This window comes from Ciconia boyciana, chromosome 3 (assembly GCF_034638445.1).
Source record: "Ciconia boyciana chromosome 3, ASM3463844v1, whole genome shotgun sequence".
NCBI classification, from domain to species: Eukaryota; Metazoa; Chordata; class Aves; order Ciconiiformes; family Ciconiidae; genus Ciconia; species Ciconia boyciana.
This window is the reverse complement of record NC_132936.1, coordinates 68,443,162-68,466,786: the sequence shown is the minus strand read 5'-3', so window position 1 is coordinate 68,466,786 and position 23,625 is coordinate 68,443,162. Positions and strand designations below refer to the sequence as shown.

General features: G+C 45.5%; 1 protein-coding gene across 3 annotated transcripts in view; it reads right to left on the bottom strand.

Moving 5' to 3' along the window:
- The window catches only part of PHACTR2 (phosphatase and actin regulator 2), a 140,699-nt gene that overhangs the window by 70,513 nt on the left and 46,561 nt on the right, over positions 1–23,625 (bottom strand). Inside the window, exon 1 of one of the 3 annotated variants that reach the window (XM_072856015.1) lies at positions 9,173–9,403. The exons of the other annotated variants lie outside the window; for them this stretch is intronic. Within the exon in view, the coding sequence (XP_072712116.1) occupies positions 9,173–9,215 (43 nt within the window). The 5' untranslated portion in view covers positions 9,216–9,403. Of the gene's footprint in view, positions 1–9,172; positions 9,404–23,625 lie in introns of those variants that run through there. 3 annotated transcript variants of the gene reach the window in all.

Sequence of the window (23,625 nt, the reverse complement as noted above, 5' to 3'; positions counted from 1 at the left end):
GCCAAACGCTTGCTAGGAGTCAGTATCTCAGGCATCTTGCTCCATACAGTACCTGCAAAAACTGACTGGGGGCACAGACAGATGTAACCTAGGGCTACAGCGTCATGACTCTTCCATGAACTGCTATGCCTTTTGGCATCCGTGCAACAACACATGCTGACTAATATTGGTATCTGGCATACGTCAGCAGAGGCTGCAGTTTGCTGAGGATGCAGACATGGACACTGGCACACAGCGCTGGCTTCCCAGCTCCTGGTTTGAGAAGGAAGATCACTGGTGCACCTGACTGCGGCGGGCTGAGCTGGAGGGCAGAGCCCATCTCCCATCGCTGTGGTTTATTTCTTCAACACGCCATCCTCTCCAGTGCCAGGCTGCCCTCTCGTGAAGTTTCCTGGGCATTCAGACCCAATTTCACTCATGCCAAGCGCTACTTTATTTAGATCATCTGGCTACCGAACAGAAGTTGGGATCCAAATAGCTTTCTGTTGCCGGCCCTTGCTCTGCAGCCATGCAGGCAGAAGACAAGGAGAAGAGCCCTGCCTTCTTCAGCAGAAAAGGTCAAGCGAAATGACTATAATTTTAGTGCGCATCAACAAAGTTCTGGGTTGCAAACCCCAGAAATACAACCAGGGGTGACAAACTCCCAGTCAAGAGTTAATTTTCTGAGCTGAAGCTTCAAGCATTAAAGAAAAATTCTTAAGCCTGGAAAAGAGTCCCTGTGCGGCTCTAAGTCTTGTCATCAATGGCTTAAGCTGAAAATGTAAATTATATGATCGCAGTGAAAACATCAAGTTTCATGGCCTATCACAGTTATTCTAATTGTGCAAATTACCTATTTAGCTTAAATCAACAAACATTAGAGATTGTCCGTACTTTTCATGAATTATTTCTAGACTATAAACTATGTGATTTGTTTGCATAGAGCAGTAATAGCCCAGGCTTAAAAGCCCAACCAACATCTAAGGTCTTTGCACCATTCTTGGACTTTTACTGGGCAACACATTAAAACATTCAGATCCAGAAAATACAAAAAGGATTAAATAATACTGAAACAAGGATGGCCATCTACATTACAAGGATTTGCTGACGGTTTGGGCAGTTGGTCAGAGAGAAGATATCTTGCAACACTAATAAAAAAAGCACATTCTCAGGGGTGAGGGATGCAGGCTGATCTTTGGGAACAGAACTGGTTTTGCTCACGTAGTTTCAAATGTTAGGATAGCTGCATCACAGTCTAATTCTGCTCCGCAAAACACCACTCTTAATTCGTATGAAACCAAAGCAGGAATCAGAGAAGAAAAAGGCAACACACCCCTTGTTGTTTACATCTTTTCATATAAAACTTCATTTTCACAAAGCTATCATTGACACAGCTATCATTAATACATTCTGTATTAATACTCTGATCTGCCAAGTAACAAAGTGTTACCACAATTTTATAGTATTACATAGAAGAGTATTACCCAACATACACTTAGTCAACCCTTTATCAATACAAAACAGACTGCAAGTCATTATCTTCACATTTTTTTCTCATTTTACTTGCATGCAACCTGACAGCATACCCCAGACTTCCATACAATGATGGAGCAACCTAGGTCCTCATTTCTCCCTAGCTTTTTTCTCACTTACACTGATCATCACAGCTGTTCAAAGCAGTGAGAGAACACAAAGGTAAATAAGACCTTCACTTTTGACAGAGACTTTATTTCCAAGTGCCCGAAAACCAAGTCAGGGACAGAAGAAATCCATCCCTATGCAGCGACCTTGTATAAAGACTGCAATCAACTCAAGTCTTAAATCAAATTTCCTAATAATGAGCCTCCACATGATGGACAGAGGGATTGCACTGCCTGTGCAGACTGTTAGTCCAAAACACTCTGCGGACTGCAAACAGGCAAGGTTAAATTGATTCACATATCGTAATATTTAAATCCAGAACAAAACGGGGGGGGGGGGACACCAACAAAAGAGAGGACACGCAGCACTGTTACCCATGTGATTCTGGTCAGAGACAGTCAGAAGAGAAAACAGTCTATCTTCACACCATGCATCACCGTGAAGTTCACAGAGACCTTCCGACCTAGTTCCTACTGAACCATTTCTATCATACAACACTGTAGGAAACAGCACACTCTGGAGCCCCACTGTAACTTTACATTTGCCCAAAAATACACTTGACACTCTAGGGGTTGTAGAGTTCACCTAAGAGGGGATATCAATTACTTGATTTTGTTCTTTGCCTTTGATTTTGTTTTTGGGGCATAAAATAAAATAAAAACCCCCTCACTGCCTGCCTACCTTCCCTGCTGATGGTTTGTACTCTTATTTTCTTTCTCTTCCTTCTTCAGTTTTGCACATATTTTTAACATCACTATTTTTATGTGGCTTGAAACCAGACCTGACTGATGGCTTCACAGCAGCATTGGCAAAACTGAATTCTGTCAACTCAGGGGCATGGACAAAACTGAACTGCCTCCTTCCCCAACGCACACTTACGCCCTGGCTGCCGTCTCAGCAGGGGCAGCAGCAGCCAGCCTTGCTCTCCGGGATCTGCCGGGGGCAAAGCAGAGCAGAGCCACCACTGCCTGTTCCTAGAGACATTTTATTGTCACCAGCAAACTACCTCCTCTCTTTTTTCCACTGGCCCTGCCCAGACCTACTCGAATGAAAATCCCTCTGCGATGTTGTCATGATCCCCATCAGAAAAAGCACAGGATCAGGAATCCCCCTTAAGTCGACTAAAGATGGCAAGGAATGGAACCTTCAGAAATCACTTCTCTATATGGGACTGAATGGCAGCTGGCTGGGGCATTGCCGTGGATCAGAAATATTTTCCTAGCCACTGTTACAATTTGAATACGGTGGGCAGAAATAAGTTCTGGAAGCTAGCTGTCTGCTCAAGTATTTTTTAAAAAATGCATCAGTGATTGATCCAAAGCATTAAGTGCACTCTATTTTTTTTAATCATCATAATTATGTTCTAAAAAAATAAAGTGAAAAATAAATCCAAATCCAGCATTGATTCAGAATTATTTTCCAGAAATGTTACTGTTTCTTCATTTTTTAAATCTTGAAAAGTATCAGTATCCAAAATGAATAAAGGACAACTTTAAGTAGGTAAAAACATATAAAGAACGATATAAATCTCCAAGTCTTTTCCGCTTTTAATAGGTGGGACTGTGATACAGCTCAAACACCGATGAGGACTTGGGAGCTCTTTGGTTTCTTCCTGGCTGTGCCTTAGGCCAACCGAACGATCACAAGTGAGTTGTCCCGCCTCCTTGTGCTCAGTTTTCCCATTTAAATCAACGAATATTGTGAAAAGGACTGGAAAGTGTTTTGAAATCTGTAATGGAAAACACCACCTAAGGACAAGGCTATATTACCCAGGGGCAGTAAGAAAGCCGAGGAAGAGGACCTGGGAAGGAAGGACAACTGATCCAAGGGGTGGCTGAGATCCAACAGAGTGGGATCAGTTGTCAGTGGGGCTTAGCACAGGGGGCTCAGGAAGAAAGGAGATCTCCCGTGAGCTTTTCATCCGGGGGAAGTATCGGGGTGGTCATCTGAGAAGACAGCTCTACACAAACCCAGCCAGCCTGCGGAGCTCTGCCGCCCTGCCCGCGCTGACCTCCTGGGAGCCAGCTCTCATTCTCCTCGTGGCAGACAAGGAAGCTGATGATTAACACTGCGAACAGGTGATTAGTGGCTACCAAACATCAGCGCATGAAGGCATCTCAGCCAGCATGCCTGACATGAAAGGTCACGTGCCCTGGCAGCTAAGTGAGGAGAATTCCTGGTCATCCTTGAAGCAGCCTCAGAGTGAGAAGAGGTGAGACACCAACCTGGGACCTGTTGAGCATTAGGTCTTTATTTTCACACACACGTCTTCCTGCGGTTCACACACGGGTCCTGTGCTGTGGCTGGTCCTCCGTGTCCTTACAAGATCCCTGCTCTCAGCCATGCCCCATAGCGAAGGCTCAGATTGCAGCCTCCTCTGCAGTGAGTTATTGCTGCAGCTGAGGAGCTCGGTCTGGGCCAACTGGCAGCAACTGCTAAGGCATCTGGGGCACAGTTTTGCTCTGGCAGATCACAGAGGATACAGCAGCACCCATGAACATGGTAATACATTTTATATTTTATAAATGTGTTATATTTAAAAATGTGTACAATTTTTTTCTCTATAAATAGTGATTCATTCCACATGCTCACACTTGGACCCTCACCAACAGCACAAATCGGAATGGTTTTGGGTGCTGAGACCTACATTTTCAGAGGTTGCTATTACTTTTGATATTTCGGCTCAAGACACACAAGGACCAATTTTTTAAAAGAGCTCTTGCAGTTCCCATTAGTAGCAGGCAAATTTGTGGCTACCCATTCTGTCTGAAAACATGGGCTTTTTATGCCTTTGAGTAGGTATCTAAAATATCCACTCAATCAGCTCAAAGTCAGGGGCAAATTGCCTACTTAATTAACCCAAATTCTGGAGCTGTCACAGTTGCAGCCCCCCGATCTGACAACACTGGTAGGATGAGGAAAGAGTTTCCCATGCTCAAGATCCACAAAAACTGAAAAGCTTTGGATGTAAATTTAGCAGCAACTGAAAAGAGAGTTCCCTTTGTACTTATAACTCTTCCATAATTTACAAAAGCATAAAGAAGGGGAAAAAAGGAATAGGATACGCATTGCACTATTACAGGGGGTCAGCCTCGAAGTCCCAAATCAATTTAACCCTTGGAAAAAACAAGAAAGATGAGGCTTTCTGCCCAGAACTTCCTTTGTGGCTGTGGACAAGTCATTTAGGGCTTCACATCAAACGGGACTTGACATCTCAGCTCAATATCTCAGCTTTCCACTTTTTTAAAGTGCACCAATAACTGAAATGACCGGCTAACAGGTGTGTTGTGGGTAGCTCACTGTGCCTGTAAATACTTTGAGATGCTCTCCTGCAATGATGTCAAAGTTCTTGACTTTCGAAAGGAAGAGAAGCTGGAGGAGAAAAATCAACTTCCTTTTATTCTTCATTAAGAATTATTACTGTAAGGGCTTGTCTGCACATGCAGATTTGTAGTGGACTGAGTCAGGATGAGAATTTAAGGCTACGGCTGAGTATCTCCACGTCCAACTCCTCAGGAACAGAAGCGCTTGCTCCAGAACAGCACCCTCAGTAAGGCCCACAAGTAGCTACTACCGAAGAGCACTACTGGAACAACTTCTCTTCCTAGACAAGTCCTGAAATTGCTGCGCTGATAACCAATTAGTTTGTTTACCAACACCTAGAGCTGTTGAAACAAATATTAGTTTTCCATCTCATTTCAGGATTAAGATAAGGTTGCCCAGTTAAGGCAATTACAGTTCCTCTGCACAGACACAGGTGAAGCTGCTGTTTCCTTGTCAATGAACAGGAAATCCCATAAAGCCAAGAGAGATGAAAAAGAGCAGTCTGAGAAACACGCTCACTTCTGACCTATGATAATCATTTCGCCGAGTGCCAAGGTCAACAAACAACAGGATCCTACCAGTGACTGCTTTCATCTCACGGGGGGAGCTGGGTGGGAAATGGTTTTCCTGTGCTGTCGAAGTACATTTTCATGTCCTTGAAAAAACTTTGGGTCTGTAACAGGATGAAACGCAAGCCTGACAATTTGTGCTCTGTTTCTGTAAAATGTATACGACGAGAGGAACTCCCACCCAGCCCAGAGTAAACAGGCCCATGGATTACGCACTTGGTGCTGCAGGTCAGCACAGGGATCTGACCCCGGTCTTCAACTGGCCCCACCGAGCACCCTGACCATCGGGACAAGAGGTTCCCGAGACCTTCCCTTTGCAGCTTGTCCTTCCCCTCCACATACCCTCTGCTGTGCTGCACAGACTCTGTGCTGAACTGACTGACCTCTTCCTAGGAACACTGGTAGGTCTGTTTTTACTGCAAGTTTCATTCTCAATAAGGCATCGTTATTCAAGAAACAACAAAAATCTTTTGCCGCCTAACCAGGTCTGCTTTTAAGTGTTATCTTCCCAATATGACGATCATGCTTCCACTTGAGGACTTGGCTGTTTCCCAGTACTGTGGCTGGTCCTGAACTACCCAAGAACAAATCCAAAAAGAAAAAAAAAAAGACTGAAAAAAGTGCACAGCTCTGCTGCCCTTTGATAAGCTGTAGATCAGAAAGCAGAAGTGATAGCCTTTGTACATGATGGCTGATAACCCCCAAAAGCACTGAACTCCAGCCACTGAATGGGGAGAGAGCACGTTAATCAAGTCCCGCCAGGCATGGGAAAATCAGTGAAGAGGAAGGAAGATGAACAAGGACAGCATGCACTCCTCCTTTTCCACATATCTATACTGTCTATACTGTCTTCCCAAGCCCCTCTTGCTATCACTGTTTGTTCACATTTGCTAACCACGACAAATAACAAACAAGCTTTAGAAAATTTATCTAAATGACTGAAAAGCTGGAACTGAGGAGGCGAAGGAGCAAAGGATTGCCTGGTGGGTGTCCACAGGCAGCTAAGACCTGCTTTGCTGCCCCTCTACCGCTCATAGTTATGGGACATGATTAAAGCCCTGATCCTCCTGTCCAAAATACTTCAACGCCCACTCACCCGCAGCTGATGGCAAACTCTAGCGACAGCGTTGCTACTAAAGAAAGTTCCAATGGGGCATGAAAATCCAATTCTTCCTCTCTTTATAGGCACTCTAATCCATCTGGTATGAGCATACATACATTTGCCCAGTCGAGAAGGACTTTGAGTTTTATGGTTAGGCCTCAGTCTTGCACTTAACTCAATGGGAAAGTGCCACTAGGACCTTGGTCTGTTTAAGTACTTCAGTAAATATTTCCCCTTCCAAGAGTAAAATCTTTCATTTAAAGTAAGTCTTAAAAAAAATGCAGGACATTGGCCGGGGTCCACACTGAGTATTGCATTATGCATATATTTTATCTCTTCTAACACTCTGTGACTTTCAGGAAGAATCTTTTATTTCCATTTTCTACATCAAACCATGTTCACTGTATCGGTCCACCCGAAGGCCCCCCGGTGATTTACTGGCGGTGCCCTCCCCTGCACCCAGCCGACAGCCCCTCTGAACCCTGCAGGGACACAGCAGGGATCAGAGGGCAGGATCTGAGCCCTCGCAGGCTGGCATGGCTGGGGAAAAAAAGGGAGCGAACAGGCAAGTAACTTCTCACAGCTGCTTCTGTGTGGCTCACTGGGGATCTGAATGCACTATTGATTCCTTAGCACTAAAACAGATTTGTAGTCCCTGTGTGTGCAAGACAGGGATCTCCTTCAACTCTAATCTCTAGCAGCTGTCAAAGACTTAAACAGCTTGTAGTTGGCTGGCATGCCAAAATCAACGAAGATTTTAGGACTACTTGCCTAAGGGGCAACCCGTCTGAACTGGAACTGCTGGAAGTCGTCCTCTTGCCCTGATGAGAGCTGGACGGGGCCTCTCAAACTTTGCAACACACTAAGCATTCAAACCATACCTGCACAGCAGACTAGAGAAAACAAATGACTGCATCCCCAGAATCCATGCCACCCTACCTGCCCCCGTTTCTTGTTGAGGATATATTCTCCCAACATTTTCAATGGGGCTGAAAGTGCAGTGGGACAGCCCTTCTGTGAAACCTCCCGGAGGCACTACAACCAGCGCCTCATCGCAAGTGGAGTGCTCTTAAAATGGCAGTAACTAGAATTTACTTGGCGATGTTGAGGTAGCATCACCATAACTTACACCTTCAGATAACTGTCTCCTATTGCTCCTGCTTGAAAATATTGGTTTCGGTTAGGAAAGAATTTAAGGGTGACTTTTTTCTTTTAGCTAAAACTAGCAATCCAGTCCAATTATTGTCCATTGGCGTTCTGCCGAGGGAACACAGGCACCACAGCTATCATTAGTCAAGATACGGGCCCCCTCCCAGGCAAAATACCCTCACAATAGACTTCTGCACATAGGAGTTTGGACACGTTTCTGTACAGGAAGTTTAACAAAAGCTTTTAAGCGGCCCATCTGTTTCCTTAACATCTGTTTCCCAAGGCCTACCTTGATCTAAGTGTAACGTGCTGGCTGCTGGGTGAAACCTTCAACAGGATGGTGAAATTTATTGGAAATGGTCAAATTTCTCTTTCATGCAATGTTTGGCAGGAGAAGAAATCATTCAAGATTTTGACTGGGATGGTATGACTGGAAAGTTGTACCACCGGCAACGTAATGGACCTTTTCTGAAAATGTATCTGTTATTACTAAAACTATTCTTTGAAACACCCGTGAAGAAAAAAAAGGGGGAAGAAGCAAGTTTGTTGCGCTGTCTCGTATTTGACAAAACGTTCCCACATTAAGAGCAATCAGCAAATTAAGAATAAAGTTCAGCCTTCAGAATTAACGTCTACCACAGGATTTGCTTTTTTTAAAAAAATGGATGCAAAGGAAACAGGCGTTGAGGAAAACCATGCGTGCAGTGGCATTTTCGCAGGAAACTTCAAACCTCGCTGGAGTTAATTTAGATTCTACATCCTATTAGTGTGGGAAGAGACCCGCTCTGTTTTCCAGTCACTAAAACGCACCGGGTTATCCTGACATGCCTCCAAACAGCATTCCCAAGCAGTTCGTACTATCTTCAAAACCTGCGAACAGCTAGGGCTGCTTTACGGGGGGAGAAAAAAAAAAGTTCCACTCACACGCGATTTATTTATTTTCAAGAGTCTGCTTACACACAAAATGTCCCGGAGCCAACAGCAACCAGATGGGCGGGTTACCAGCCGCGCTGCTGGGCGAGGTGCCAGAGCTCCTTTCCTTCCCCTTTTTTTTCCCCCCTCCCTACTTATTTACTGACTACAGGGGAACGAAGGGGCCCGGGCCCCGGGGGGGTGGGGGGCACGGCGGAGCCCCTCGCCCGCCGGGGCTGCCGAGCCGGGCGGAGCAGCGCGGGTGCGGCCGCGCCTCCCCGGCCGCCGCCGCCGCCGCCGCCACCGTCCCCGTCCCCGTCCCCGTCCCCGCTGCCGTCCGAGGGAACCGGCGGGCGGCGGCGGCAGCGCCCCGGGGAGCCCGGGCTGCCCCTCGCCGCCGCCCCGGCCGCGCTCCCCGCTCCCCGCCGCCGGGCGCCCCCCGCCCTCGCCGCGCCCCGGCCGCGCCGTCCCGCCGCCGGCGTCCCCCGGTACTCACCGCCGGCCGGCTCGGGCAGCGTGGAGACCGAGGTCTGGCCCATGGCTTGGCCGGGAGGCGATCACGCCGCCCGCCGGGCGAGCGGCCTCCGCCGCGGCTGTTTCCGGGGGGCCATCTCACTTTTCGCCGGGGCCGCGCTCCCCGCCGCGCCGCCCGCCGGCTGGCGGGGGGCGGCTGCTCCCGCGGCGGCGGCGGCTGCGGCGGCTGCGGCTGCGGGCCGGCGGCTGCCTGTCATGCCGCCGCGCTGCCGGGCCGCCGGTCGGCGCGGGCCCGCGGCCGCAGCTCCGCGCCCCCCTGCCCGCCCCGGGCCGCCGCCTCGCCCCCGCCCGGCGGCGGGGGGGCTGCGCTCCGCCGCGCCGCGCCCTGCCCAGATCCCCGCTGCGGGGCAGGGGCACGGGAGGGATCGTAAAAGCCGTGAACAAACAAGAAAAAGAAAGAAAAACCACCCTTAATTGCAGGGAGGTGGGGACAGACGGCGCTTCATCGGCGAGCCTTCTCGGGCTGCTAACGTGCCGAGCCCCTGCCTAACCCCTGCGCTCCTCCGAAGTCCAAAACGCTGGTCCGGGCGGAAAACCACTTCCACCCCTCCTCTGAAGGTACAGGGGAAACGTGCGACAGCGGCAGGGAGCGATCGCATCGCCCTGCTCGGGGGCGCGTCTCTGCTGCGAGCAGTTGTCAGGGCTCTGCTGCCAGCACGAGTGGACAGGGAATGCCCGGGCAGGGCAGCTCCTGGGGCCCTTTCGAGCCCTTGTGTTGCTGGGACCGAGGTCCCAAAAAGTGCCCAACCCTCCCCTCTCTCACAGGAGCATAATCAAGGACAGGACCACTGTTCATTTCAAAAGAAAGAAGGTCGTCTAAGACAGCAGCATCCAGACGGCACTCTGCCGTAACAAGCGACAAGATGGGACGTGATCCATCGGATAAATTAATGGGGAAGATGGGGAGAAACAGGGATTGTGCATAGCACACGGGCAAAAGGAACAAAGGTTTTATTTTAGTTTTCTTAATGCATAACCATAATCCAAGGAGTGATACAAGCTTAATCCTAGAGCAAGCAGGTAACTGTTACCAGTGATGCAAAAAAAAAAAAAAAAAAAAAAGGCACAGGTCCCTAATAGCTATTTCTATGCAGTATCTAGAAACAAGCAGGTGGATGCGTATGCATCACATGAGCACACGCAAGGCTTGTCTAAAGAACATGCTCAAGAACATCTATTAGCTAGATGTTTGGTGAGATGGCTACGTTTTTGAGCGGCCTGTAAGTCCTAGAGGGGTTGGCTGAAGAGGTTTCTGCCCTGCTGATCTTTGTATGTGCTGTCACTGTGGTGACGTTTCAGGAGATGGAGAATTGTGTTAGTGTGGGGCCTGTACTCTGGAAGCAAAAGGAGTACCGCAGGTACCTGCAGTCTGGGTAGCCTGACATCAGTTATAAGCAGCAGAGATGTGGTTGTCAGCTAATACATGGTGAATAGAGAAGAATACAACTAATGCTAGTCTTCCTGTTTTTTACAGAAAATAGGTCTTGGTAAACAGGTCTTTTATTCCTCGTTTTACACGATTACACATTAAATTGCCAGAGGTACGGGCTATACGGGTAATAGGCTTCTGCTAGGTACTTGATTTAGTAAGATGGAAAAAAGTGAGGACAACACAAAATTAGTAAAGCACAAACAGATGAAGAACTAAATGAAAAGAAGATCAATTGTCCAAGGAGCACTAGCATTTAATGAGGGTGTTTCTGTTGGGGAGCTGTGGGGAGGCTCCTCAGTGTTTTCATCAGCAATCTAGAGAAGTATTACTTCAAACAGTTTTAAAAGACTAAATAAATAACCGCTGGCAACAATTTTAGACAGAGTAAATATTACCAGAGTGATAATGAGGACAAGGCAGTCACAGAGTTATCTGGATTATTTAATAAACGCAGGTCTTTCAAACGAGTGAGTTTTAATAGGGTCAAAAGAAGAAAAAAGTCGGACTTGGAGGAGGGAGCAAGGCAGCCTACAGGGCCAAGGAAGGTACGCTAGAAAGCTGCTCCACGTAGGGGCTCGGAGAAATTCAACACAAGCTCCTAGTGAGCTAGTGCTGGTACAGAAGGAAGCTGATATTCACGTATGGATGTGCAAATCGGAAAGGGGTAGGTAGAAATCCCATTACGTTGTCGTGCTTTTTATCAGACAAAAAGTGCTGTGCCATGTCCAGTGTTCTTGTCTGCCCCTTAAAAAACAATGCTGAATGATGGGAGACAGCTCAAAAGAGGTCCACAAGATGAGATGGAAAGTGAAGAAAGTGCCCTCCGACAAAAGGCTTGACTGGTGCAGATGCGCTCAGGAAAGCCTGGCATGTTTCATTTTAACCTAGAAGTGCCTTTGTGAGGAGAAAATAGCATTGCAGCACTCCTGAAGTCCAAACACTGAAGGCAAGGCTCTTTGCCTGACACCTCCAAATCCAGGCCCTGTGCAAAGCACGGAGCTGGAGACGAATGGGGTGAGTATAGAGGCACCAGGCTGAATTCCACCACGGGAGCTAAGTGGAAGGTAGGTGGCCTAATGGTGCCTTCTTCCACGCAAGGAAAGGCTTTCGGAAGGGTGGTTTGTTGAACAGCCAACTCCTGTCACTTATTTCTCAGGAGAGTTTTTTGCAATGATTTCCCACACTTATTTCTCTTACCTAGAGAAATGATTTTAAAAGGTTTTGTTTTGAGAAACTCGAGTTACCTCTTTGGAGTCACTCGTAAACAGGAACATAAAAGTGTTCCTGTCTGCCTCCGGTGAATCTCATTAATTTTATCAAAGGAATTTGTGTTCCCCTGCTATGTAAAAGCCCAGTTTACAATGCAAAAGGCTGTATATCTGCCTGCAATGGTTCCTGTGAAGGTAATAAACTCCTCAAGGTCGATTCGTAAGCCAATAAAATGGGTATAGTTATCACATCCTCCAGTGCAGGTGAACTAGTTGCCAATTTCTTTTGTTTTGGTTGTTGTTGTTGGTTTTTTGTTTGTTTGTTTCATAAATTAACTGATGATGGTGACTTTCTTTTATATGTTTTCTTTGCAGCCACCTCATTTTTAAGGGTCCTGTCTTCATACCTCAGCGATGCTTAGCGGTATATTGCAGAATATGATAACTGCTTTAGAAAGTAGAGGATGTCAACTCTAGTTTAGGGAAGATAAATGTTAATTTGTAGCACTAACAGATTCTAGGCATCATATTACATAGAATAAGAAAATGAAGCTTCTGATTATAAAAGTTTACCCAAAAGAGCAACTTGTAAACAATAAATAATTTACTTGAATTAGAAAATTTAAAGGTCTTATTAAGGAGATTTTTATTCATGATGGACAAGATACTGGGAGCATCCAGTATTATCACCATAGACTCTTTATTCAGCTTTTGTAAACTGGGCAAAAATAAATACTTTCTCTTGATCCTGAACAGGGAATACTAGTTGAATACATAAAATAGTACTGGTCCACACAACAGTCATGTCTCTTTCTGCTTTATCTCCTGGCTGAAGATGTAAAGGGGCAATGTACACATCTCAGACTACTCACAGTCATTACTGATCATCAAATTAGAAAAAAATAGCACTTTTCTGCTTAGACCCTCCTTTTTAAGCCATTCAGTTTAAGAATTCAGCTTATGACTCACCAATGGGAGGGAATGAACCCTGAATCCTTGACACTGTATGAAAAGACATCTACCAATGTGACCTAGGAGAGAAACTGGACTGTTGAAAGCAAAGACATATTACATTTCTCCTATGTAGAGCTATATTTATGTGATTGCCTCCACACAGAAGGGATTCTAGCATCCTGCTGACATTCCCATATGAGTATCCACACAAAATACATACATTTAGTATTCAGTTGTCTGGGGACTTTTATTCTGCAGTATGATAGTGATATTTTAATCTGTGCATTAAATTTCTTGCCATGTTGGTAGCTGGCATTTAGGACAGTTAAAAGTTTAAGGATATGATAATGTTTGATAACAACTGATTCTAGCAGAGATTTGAGATTGTAGTTATGAACATAAAATACATTTTTATTGGGTATACTTTTTTTTTTTTTTAGGATTTAGATGGCTTTATCTATGCTGTGTGTGGGTGTATATTCCACTTTGCCTTTAAACAACTAATAGGATGAAACACAAATGGACTGCCCAGCATTTTGTAGTTATTATAGTCTTCTGGGGTTTCTGGAAATCCACAATTACTAGCAAAGCAAAAATGGCCTGGGAAGATAAAAGTGAGAATTCCAGGATTAAAATTTCTACCATCATTTTAGCCAGGGCTAATCATGTGCTGAAGGAAATGCTGCAACAAGATGCTGAAACATGAACACATCTTCTATCAGGTGAGGAAGCTGAGGCTCAGGTGATGGGTAGAACAGGTGCTGGTGAGTCGTGCCAGACTGTTCTGACACAACATCAGCATCAATGGGGTTCCTGGACCCAGTGTCCCAGTGAGATTTCAGTGCCAGTAGTAATACTGTGGTTATCTGATTGCCTCATGCTGCATGCACAGTTCTTCCCTTCTTGTCCCAAGTTATAATGTTGGGTACTGTAGTGAATACTGTTAAACAGATACTCTGCTCTCCCTCAAGAACTGAAATCTTCCACCAAAGGAGGAAGAATGGCTTCTTCATGAACTTCAGACATGTTTGTAAAACAAGAATATTGCACTTGTATAAATGTCTAGCACGAGATCTCTTCATGGAAGAGAATGTAAAACTTCAAAATTGTTCCCAAGGGAGAATGAAATAATACACACAATAGTCTATCTCACACATCAAAGAGCAAATTCCCTCCCATCAATAAAGCTTCAAAGACAGCTGTATTTCAGTGTGTTTACTATACTGGGATGACTGATGGCAATAGATGACCTACAACTTGCAGCATGCTGTTGCCCAGTCTTTGGAGTTCTGTAGGCTCACATAAAGTAAAGAGGCATTTTAGCGAGGTGAATTTGTATTACTCTTCCTTCAGTCACCAAGACTATCATGGCACTAAACATAACAAGCTATAGGAGGGACTATCACATTCAATCCCAGCATTCATAATGCAGGACTGGCAAACGCGTTCAACCTTCTAAACAGGAAAAAAAATACTACCCGGGTGTTTATCAAGATAAACCAAGAGGTTGTCACTGAGTCCAGAACACAAATGATCCAGACAGATCATTTCTTGTGTGGTCCTCCCATCCCTCCACATCCCACTCACAACTCCTGCCAGTTTGCAGAGCTGCTGGAAGATGAACAGCATCGTGTCCTGCAGGCTGCAGAGCTGCACGATTCGATAAACAAAGCAAAGGGTATGACACGAGCAAACATGAGCAAGAAGCTAAGTCATTTTTTTAGTCACAGGTCACACTAAGATTTGTAACAATGACATTGAATTTGTACCTGCCCGTAGAGAACTTGCAGTTACAAAGGGGAAGAGTTTGGGGAGGGCACCACCAAAATCTGTTTGTTCGCTTAAGACTAGAACATCAGCTGTGGTTGAGCAAAAAGCTCATTCTGTTTTCTGGGAAACCAAATGCAGTTCTTAAACAGGCACTGTCAAAATAAAATCACATATTCATTAATTATACTGGAGCTGTATTGGGAGTTTGGACCATTTTCTTTTAATAACTGGGGACTTTTGTAATAACCCTAGATTATGCTCTCATTTGCAAATATTTTAAAATATATTTATGTCTCCTTTTTATTTTTAATGGCTTAACAATGCTATGTTCTTGCCAGCATCACCTCCCATTTCCAGTGCACAAGTACAGCACAAAAAAAAGGAATTTGAAATTTATTTTTAAAAAGAGGCTGTTGTCTTTGCGAGTGATCATCACAAGTCCATGGCTTACCATCACAAGTCTATGGCTTACCCTGCGCCCCTCAAAAACCCCGCTGTACACGAGGGCTTGGATGAGGTATGCTTGTTCAGATTAAGACTGCACTGGGAGACGGGTAGCGAGGCCCTTACCTATGCAAGATCTGAGTGGCTCAGAGTTGTTTAGAATTCAGGTGATCTCAACTCCTGTTTCAATGTCTGTTCTTTTTTATCCTTACCAGCTCTCGGCCATCACAGGCGGGAAAAGAGCACAGCTGGGCAAACTCATTTGTGGCGATTTGGTACAGGCAGGTTTTCCTTCTGCTCACAAATTATCTGCAAATGGGTTATGCACTTGCAAACTTGTTTGCTACTCTGAATTATTCACCATAACAGTTTGTAACAAAATTTTGGGCACTGGGAAGCAGGTAAACAGTTCATGGCAACAGCAGTTCAATAATTTATTACCCAGGCTGTGTGCTAGGAGGCCTCAGCCGTGGGGCTCTGTTTGTGCTCTCTGACTTGGGGGTGCTATCTGCACCTAGAGGAAACTTTCACAATAGCTGCATCAGTATGGTTTTAAATGGTTAGTGATGAATGCTTATAGATCTGCTCATGCAGTTTTATCATCTGATCTGTGACTTTCGTTGTACCCTTTAACTTATGTTACTCTTGCCCATATTAAGTAACTGCTTGGCAAGTTGTTCTAGGAAAGACTTCTACAGACTTGAATATTGCAAGTATGTTGAAAAATCCCCGTTTTCATTTTAATAACAGTTTGCAGTTTCTTGTGGTACTGTACTCACTGAGCTTTTAAAGTAATTTACATAACGTGTGTGGTTGAAAGGCAGAAAATAGAAAGAAAATGCTCCCAATGCAAACATTTTGGGAGTCAAGGAGAGCAGATCTACTCGTCCCCTGTGTGTGCTCCTCGGCTTCAGAAACTGCCCTGCTCCCCCACTGCGCTTTCTTCTAACATTTCAACTTCTACACACTCCTTCTCCACCCCAGTTCTGTTCCACAATATCTTTCAAAAGTGTTTTCCTTCCCAATGATCCTTAAAGGCAAAGTCTAAAAGTTTTATCCCTCTGAGTTCTTTGACTTTTCTCCATCCCATGCTCGTTGCTAATGTTTGTTTACTTTGCTTGCAAATATCTGGAGTCAGTTCCCTTGCTTTGCTTCAGCAAGCCTGGCCTACGCAGGAAACTTTCTTTTCTCACAGACCCAGAGTATTTCAATAGTTACTTGGGGTATTATTACTTTCACATCTACTGTTTTAAAAGTTATCATCTGCCTAAAGACTTACAACATAAGTAGCAGAAATGGCGTACTCCAGGTTTTGGAGAACTTCTTGTGCAAGATTATGAAAGGCGAGCAAATGAAAGATTCAGACCCTGATTAATCAGACTCGTCTGACACTAACACTGTTGGGCTTTTAAAATTTGCATTTACTGAAAATTAATACACTGTAAGAAATGTGTTTTCTTCGGGGCAAGGATCTTGGCTTCTTCTTTTAAGAGCTAAGCACTGTGCAGCTAATACTGGAAAAAGCTACCTCCTGTCTTCGTTTAAAGCACAAGGGGAACTGACATACTAGATCACATTGTGTCCCTAACCCTAGATCAGATGCCTGAAAAAAGCTGAAGAACCCCTCAGTAGACAGCATGTCATATTATCCAAAGTCTGTAAGGTCCCTAGTACTTAATAACTTAAATGCTACAGTCCTGGCTTCAGTTTTAAACTTTAAATTTTCAAAAACTCTTTTACATTTTTGTTATTGTTAATAATAAGACCTCTCGATACGGATGTTGTTCGTACGTGAGCATCTCCTTTGTGCCTCGTACTGGCTCCTTGATCCCAGCACCGCCTGTTGCGTTGCGTTTCGCAGTGCAGTGGCAGCGCTGTGACAGTACAGGACAGCATTTCCTGTCCAGGCAGAAAATAACCGTCAGAAATTTTCCAATCAAGCGTGTGTTTGTCACCAGGTATCAATTTTGTCTGGGGTTCCAGATTTATGATGAAAGACAAAAAGGACTACATGAAAAATTATAAATAGCATTCTGCCTGTCCTAGTTCAAGCCACTGGGGAAGAAGAAAGCGATGGTGTAAAAACGACATGCCGGAGTGTAGAGTTCCTCAAGAGTCGGGTTTCTGCCAGGTTTTCAAAGGCTTTAGCTGCTGCAAGTTCCTATCAGTAGTTACAATAAACAGAGCGGACTGGCCCCTTTACTGATAGAAGCTGGCACATCCCCAGCAGAGAAAATGAAGTAGTGCAGCTAAAAGCAGCTGGAGGTCTGTTCTTACTGCGGGACACCACTTTTCCTCCTCCACCTCTTCTCTCAAGGCCTGCTGCGCCTTTCATGGTGTTCACCATAGCGGTGGTCACGGTACTGGAGTCCCCTAATTCATCATTTCCAGGAAAGGCTGGACCGGCTCCCCTTGGGCATTTTTTCTCTCTCCCATCTGGGCTTAATGGCAGCTTCCGGATGCTTCCTGGCTGCCGCTGCTGCAGCAAAGCCCAAGTATCTGGGAGAACTTCTGCGCTCTCCAGCCTGTCCAGCAGTGCCTCCTCGCTTCAGAGAAGTCAGCCATGACACTAGTCCAGCTGCACTAACCATTTTCCTTAGGAAAACACAGCTTCCTGCTCTTCAGGGCATGTGTGGTGGTTGCTGGCTGCAGATTTCCCTCTACTGCTCCAAGCTCCTTAATGAATCACTGCTTTTTGGCACTGAAGCAAAATAAACACATCATTTTGGATGCCTTTGCCAAATGTACATACACTTAGAGCAGGTTTTGAACGATAGAAAGCGAAAGGTTTAATGAAATGTGCAGGCTGCATAGCTAAAAGTTGCAAAAAAGCCAGAAAATGCGAATCTGAAGGTCACAACAGTCCCGTTAGCCCAATAGTTTTTCACATTTTGTATATTTTCTAGAATACTTGGGGGTGGGTTACCACTAGTGTATCAGCTACAGCTCTCACCAGGAAAAACCAGTAACAGGGAGCAGCACAGGGGTGCAGGACTGCTCCGCAGCATGACTGTTAGATGCCTACCTCTTTCTGTCCTCTTCTGTTTATTAACTGAATCAGCGTAACTACACATAGCACAGCAGATTTTTGCACTGATACTTCCTAGCCTATGTAAAGGGGCAAAGACATCAACAAAAAATTTGGCAGGCATACTGAATGAAGTTTCTCAGTCGCTTGAGCCAGTCATGTGTACACACCCTGTCATGCACTGTGGCCCTTTCAAAGCGCCCGAGCCTGCCCATGACTTCAACACATCCACTTGCTCTTGCTTGAGTGAGAATTGAGGAGAAGTTTTGAAAGTGTTTGGCACAACTCTTCCTCTAGTTCCTCTCCATTCAGTCAGATTTTAGAATGAATTCAAATGTATTGCTGGACTATCATTAGCTCTGAAGGACAGAAGACCACAGAGGACCGGCTCTTTCCTCTTTAAATGGGCAGCTGTAAAGACACTGCCTTAAATGGTATCCTGAATGCCAGCAAAGTTTGAAACCTCAACCTGTGCCTGATTAACTGCCAAAAATCAGAATAATCTCTGCCTTTGGCAAGTCAAAGTCATCCCCTACAAAGTTGGTTTACTACAGAAATCTCTAGACCAAAATACAAGTTTCAGCCTTCAGTTTCATTTCCCCCCATGTTTCTACTACTATGAAAATGTGGACCTTTTTTTACCCTACTGGGAAAATGCATTTTTCCCACTCTCCCATGACTCAAAAACATCTGAAAGATTCTTCCTCCAAGCTTAAGAAAAAGAGGGAGGAAAAACTTCACCTTTTGGCAAAGATACAGAATGGAAATTTTTGACTCAAAAGAGGATTTCCAAAATAAAATAAAATATAAGAAGCATGTGAAAACAAGGGGTTATAATGGAAACTATTTTCATAGCCAGCTCTAAAGTAAGCACTGCTGTTCCAGAGACACATGGTACTGATGCAAACATTGGTTTGAGGCCAAAACCCCTAGCATGCTAGTGGAATCCGGAAGCACTACAATATTAAATACACCTCAAAATATATGTCAGACATCGCCCTGTGTCTGTTCCACTTACTCTGCACAGCACGACACTATACACTTAATTCATCAGCGTCTGCAGAGTAACAGAATAAGGGGCGGGTGGCGGAGGTGCTCTCCTTTTCTTGGGCTGCGTTCTTTCCTGCACCACGCGCTCCCCGAATGGTCTTCTGCAAGACCGGGCTGATTATTCCCATTTTGCAAATATTGAGCCAATATCCACTTTCCATCTGCAGCGCTTATACAGCATCTATTATTACAGCGTGTGAGCACCCCTCACTGGTCCTAGGGAGGTGTTATTACCCCCAAGGGAGGATTTCCACGTTTCATCTGGAGTGATGGGGGAGGGAGGGTGCTACGAAAGGGGTGAGGGCATCCTGCTCAGCTGCACTCTCCTTGTTGGCAGACGCTTCCTGCTATCTTCAGTCCGCTGCTTCCAGCCGCTCCAAGGCAGCTGGCCTGGCCCTGGGCGGTTTTCTCCTGCTGCTATCATAGAAAACCCTCTTTTTGCACCTACCGTGATTATAGCTGTGGTGCTCGGCCTGCACCTTTGCCGATTCATTAGAAAAGCCCACAACTGGTTAAAAGTGTCCTCATCAAGGGCATAAAATGAATCTTCTGCTTCTGTACAGCCTGATTTTTCTGTGGATTTGTGGCTTTTGCTTACAGTTCTTGCCTCACAATAAAATGCAAACATCAACTGAAAGTTTCCCCAGGAGTGGAGCTGGTGGGGCATTCCCTTCAGCCACTTGAAATTCTCCAGGGGTTTAACAGGGGAGCCACGTCCCCTCCCTGCCGGCTCTGTCGGGGTCTGGCTGGCTGCAGATACACACGAGCACTTGCAGAGCACTGGCTCAGGCTGGTTCTCCTCTGCCAGCTCTGGTGCCAGCTCCCCACAGGGCTCAAGAGCTGTCAGTAGAGGCCACCATACTGGAGCATTTATCGTACAAGCCCGTTTCCCTCAGGAAGGCCGACCAAAACCTCCGGCTTCATGTCTCCAGGCATGTGTGTGTGGCTGCACCTACCTGCTGGCTCCGAGAAGGACCCAGGCTCAGCCAGGCACAACCGGCTGCTCCCCGGCTCTCCAGGGGGACAGACGGCGGCTGCTCCCTGAGTCACCAGGGAGTGAGGACGTGGGGACAGAAGAGGAAAAGTCACCCCTTGGGTCTCTGTGCACTGGGCCCCCCAGCTTTTTCCTTCTCAAAAATGTACCGCAGGGACGTCGTGGCACAGGTCAGCTTTGCAGCCCTCACCCAAGCTGCAGCTCCTCGTAAGGGCTGATGGGTCAAAGGGGTGGTGGGGTCTGCGGGACTCACAAACAGCAGAGACGGGCAAGCAAGCGGGGCTGGCAAAGCACACAACCTGCTCTGCCAGGGAGGAGCAGCCAGCCAAGAGGGTCACACAGCCTCATGAACACGGATGGGTTCAGTGGATGTTGACTTTGGTGGCTGGGTCCTGTGCTTTAGACATAATGTCAAAAAGGTGTGACCGGTTCAAAGATACAAGTAGGTCCAATTTCATGCTTATATGCATGCCAACCACCTCCCTCCCTCCCTCCCCAGCAGTTTGGGGGTTTTCTTTTGAACCTTCAGAATCAGCCACTGTCTTTCGTTCTCCAAACTGGATGTAGCTTTCTTCTTAATAGATTTTACATACCATTCTTTCCTAAAGCCATCCTTGATGTTGGGAAACATATCATCCCTGTTTAACTTCCATATGACCGAGTGCATTGCTGTGGATGGGGAGGGTTATAAAGGGTCAAGTTTTGCACCCTTGCCAGTGTGCTGTAAGGGAATTCTGATCTAGTAACCTGCTAACATCTCCCTGGAGAAGGCTGCTTTTAATGAGGCAGAAAGCCTGGCAAGCTTTGCCTCAAGCTCCTCCCATACGCATGGCATTTGGTCTCTACATGGCAGTTCTTTAAATCAAGTGTCAATCTGGGGGTCTCATTTTGCTTTTTAAATTCTTGTGCATCATTCGTTTGCTTGCTGGTGGCCAGGGGAACCAGTGTGCTTTAATCACGCTAGTCCTGGGAGGTTTTTTTGTGCTGATCCAGATCGTGTTTAGCTCAGGTTCATTCAGTGACAAAACCCACACATAAGGAAACTAAAACAATTATATGAACTAAAGCAGGAATGCCATATGGTTCTTGTGAAAAGTGCTTTTACCAAGACTAAACATCAATATTACACTTTATTCTAACTACCTGCTTAATACAGCAGATCATTAATGCAGCACATTTAGTTAGTTAAAATGAACAAATTTCATTAAATTAAAATTCAGCAGCATTAAAGCCAGATGGGCTGCAGGGGGAAAAAATGCAGAGACTTTTAAAGCTAATGTAAATGTAATATTATTGTTTTTCAGCTACAACCCAATTAACTTGGGCTGACAGAAGCTTTTACAGAAATGCCCAGGAAGATAACTTGTCTGCAAGGAAAATCCATTTAAAATAAATAGTTCTTCAGATATTTTCATGGTTCTGTGGCTCGCTGAATTACATTCCTGTATAAAAGCTGCAAAGCTGATGTGGGAGAGCCAGTAATAAGACCTTTACTGGTGTGTTACTTACTGGGAGAAAAATGACTTAATTTTACAGTGCTTATTGTAAGTATTTGAGTGTAGGAAAAAAAATAACCCAAGAAGACCCATTCCCAAAGGCAGTAAATACACATTTCCAAAAACATGACCTGCCCAGGGAAGCCCAAAACATGACCTGCCCGGGGAAGCCCTTGCTGCCTCCTCCGCAGTCCCTGGCACCATCGGGAGCCAGGCTGCAATGCCAAGCACCCTCTAAAACCCTGGGTCGGTGCAAGGAGCAGCCCCATGCCACGCAGGAGTGCCTTCATGGGCACTGCAAGGAGCATCCGCTGGGCTCTCTGGCTGCAGTGTAGATACCTTTGGTTGTGGGGTATGATCCACAAAATCCAGTTTGGCATTATGCTCCAGCATTTTCTGTAAAGTCACGTAGAGAACTGTGCTATCTGGTGTAGGACTTTTCTGTCACTGGGGTATGTAAATGCTTGATAGGTCTCAATGGTGTTAAGAAGAGAAGAAAAAGATACCCTACATAAGACACCCAAACCCACGCCATTTCTCTTTTTAAACAGTTACCCTTTCCAGAAAAGCTGAGACAGTTCCTTGCATGTTAGCTGTGTACCACAGTAAATAGTTGTTTTCTCCCAAAAGAGTAAGCAAAAGTCTATATAAAGTCTCGCCTACACATGTAATATAACAGGAGGAGGGGTGGTCCTAAGCACTCTCAAGCACAGATCCCACTCACTTAAACTCCTAAAATACAACGCAAGATGTCAGAGTCTTCATTTTCCCATGAACTGCACAGTAAATATGAAATGCAACCTCGATTCACACATGGTGATAAAACCCAGTGCCTGCACATTTATGAATGTAGCTGGCAGTCATTAAGTACATTATGCAGGGGTCAGGCTGATGGCCCCTTCTTTGTTTATTCCTCTTATTTAATGATCTTCTGGTTGGAGACATGCCGAAAACTTTCAGAACGTTTTACAACATATTTATGTGACCGAGAAGTGTGTCCTATGCTTTCCATCCCCATTATCCTGACATGCTGAACATAAATCAGAGTGCAGTATGCAGAACTAGCATTCGAGGAAAGCACAGAGTGGCTTTTTTTTTTTTTTAAACGTATACAGAGAAAACACTTGTTCCTTTCTAAAGTAGCCCTTAAGAGAGATCGCCTTTTGGTTAAGGGATAATCAGGGCCACCTTCATTTTGCGCAGCTGAATTCCACAAAAGCCAAATGTCTCAGCATGGGATATTACACCTGGATCCAGGCAAATTTCCATTCAATTCAAGACAAAGTGTGGTTAAAATCACATTACATTGTCAGGGGTCAGATCCCTGCAGCTCAAGCTAATCAAAGTTAATTTTTTCAAAGGTACGGAGACTTAACCCTTGCTCAGCACTCTACGAACTCCTGGCCTCATGAGGCAAGTCATGTCTATGGACAAGGGCTGGATCAGTTTAAGTAAAATCGTTTATAAAGTGAATGTATTTAGACTCATAGAATCATAGAATCATTTAGGTTGGAAAAGACCTTTAAGATCAAGTCCAACCATTAACCTGGCACTGCCAAGTCCACCACTAAACCATGTCGCTAAGCACCACATCTATGCGTCTTTTAAATACCTCCAGGGATGGTGACTCAACCACTTCCCTGGGCAGCCTGTTCCAGTGCTTGACAGCCCTTTCCGTGAAGAAATTTTTACTCGTATCCAATATAAACCTCCCCTGGTGCAACCTGAAGCCATTTCCTCTTGTCCTATGGTTTGTTACCTGGGAGAAGAGACCAACACCCACCTCTCTACAACCTCCTTTCAGGTAGGTGTAGAGAGTGAGAAGGTCTCCCCTCAGCCTCTGCTTCTCCAGGCTAAACAACTCCAGTTCCCTCAGCCGCTCCTCATCAGACTTGTGCTCCAGACCCTTCACCAGCTTCGTTGCCCTTCTCTGGACACGCTCCAGCACCTCAGTGTCCTTCTTGTAGTGAGGGGCCCAAAACTGAACACAGTATTCGAGGTGCGGCCTCACCAGTGCTGAGTACAGGGGGACAATCACT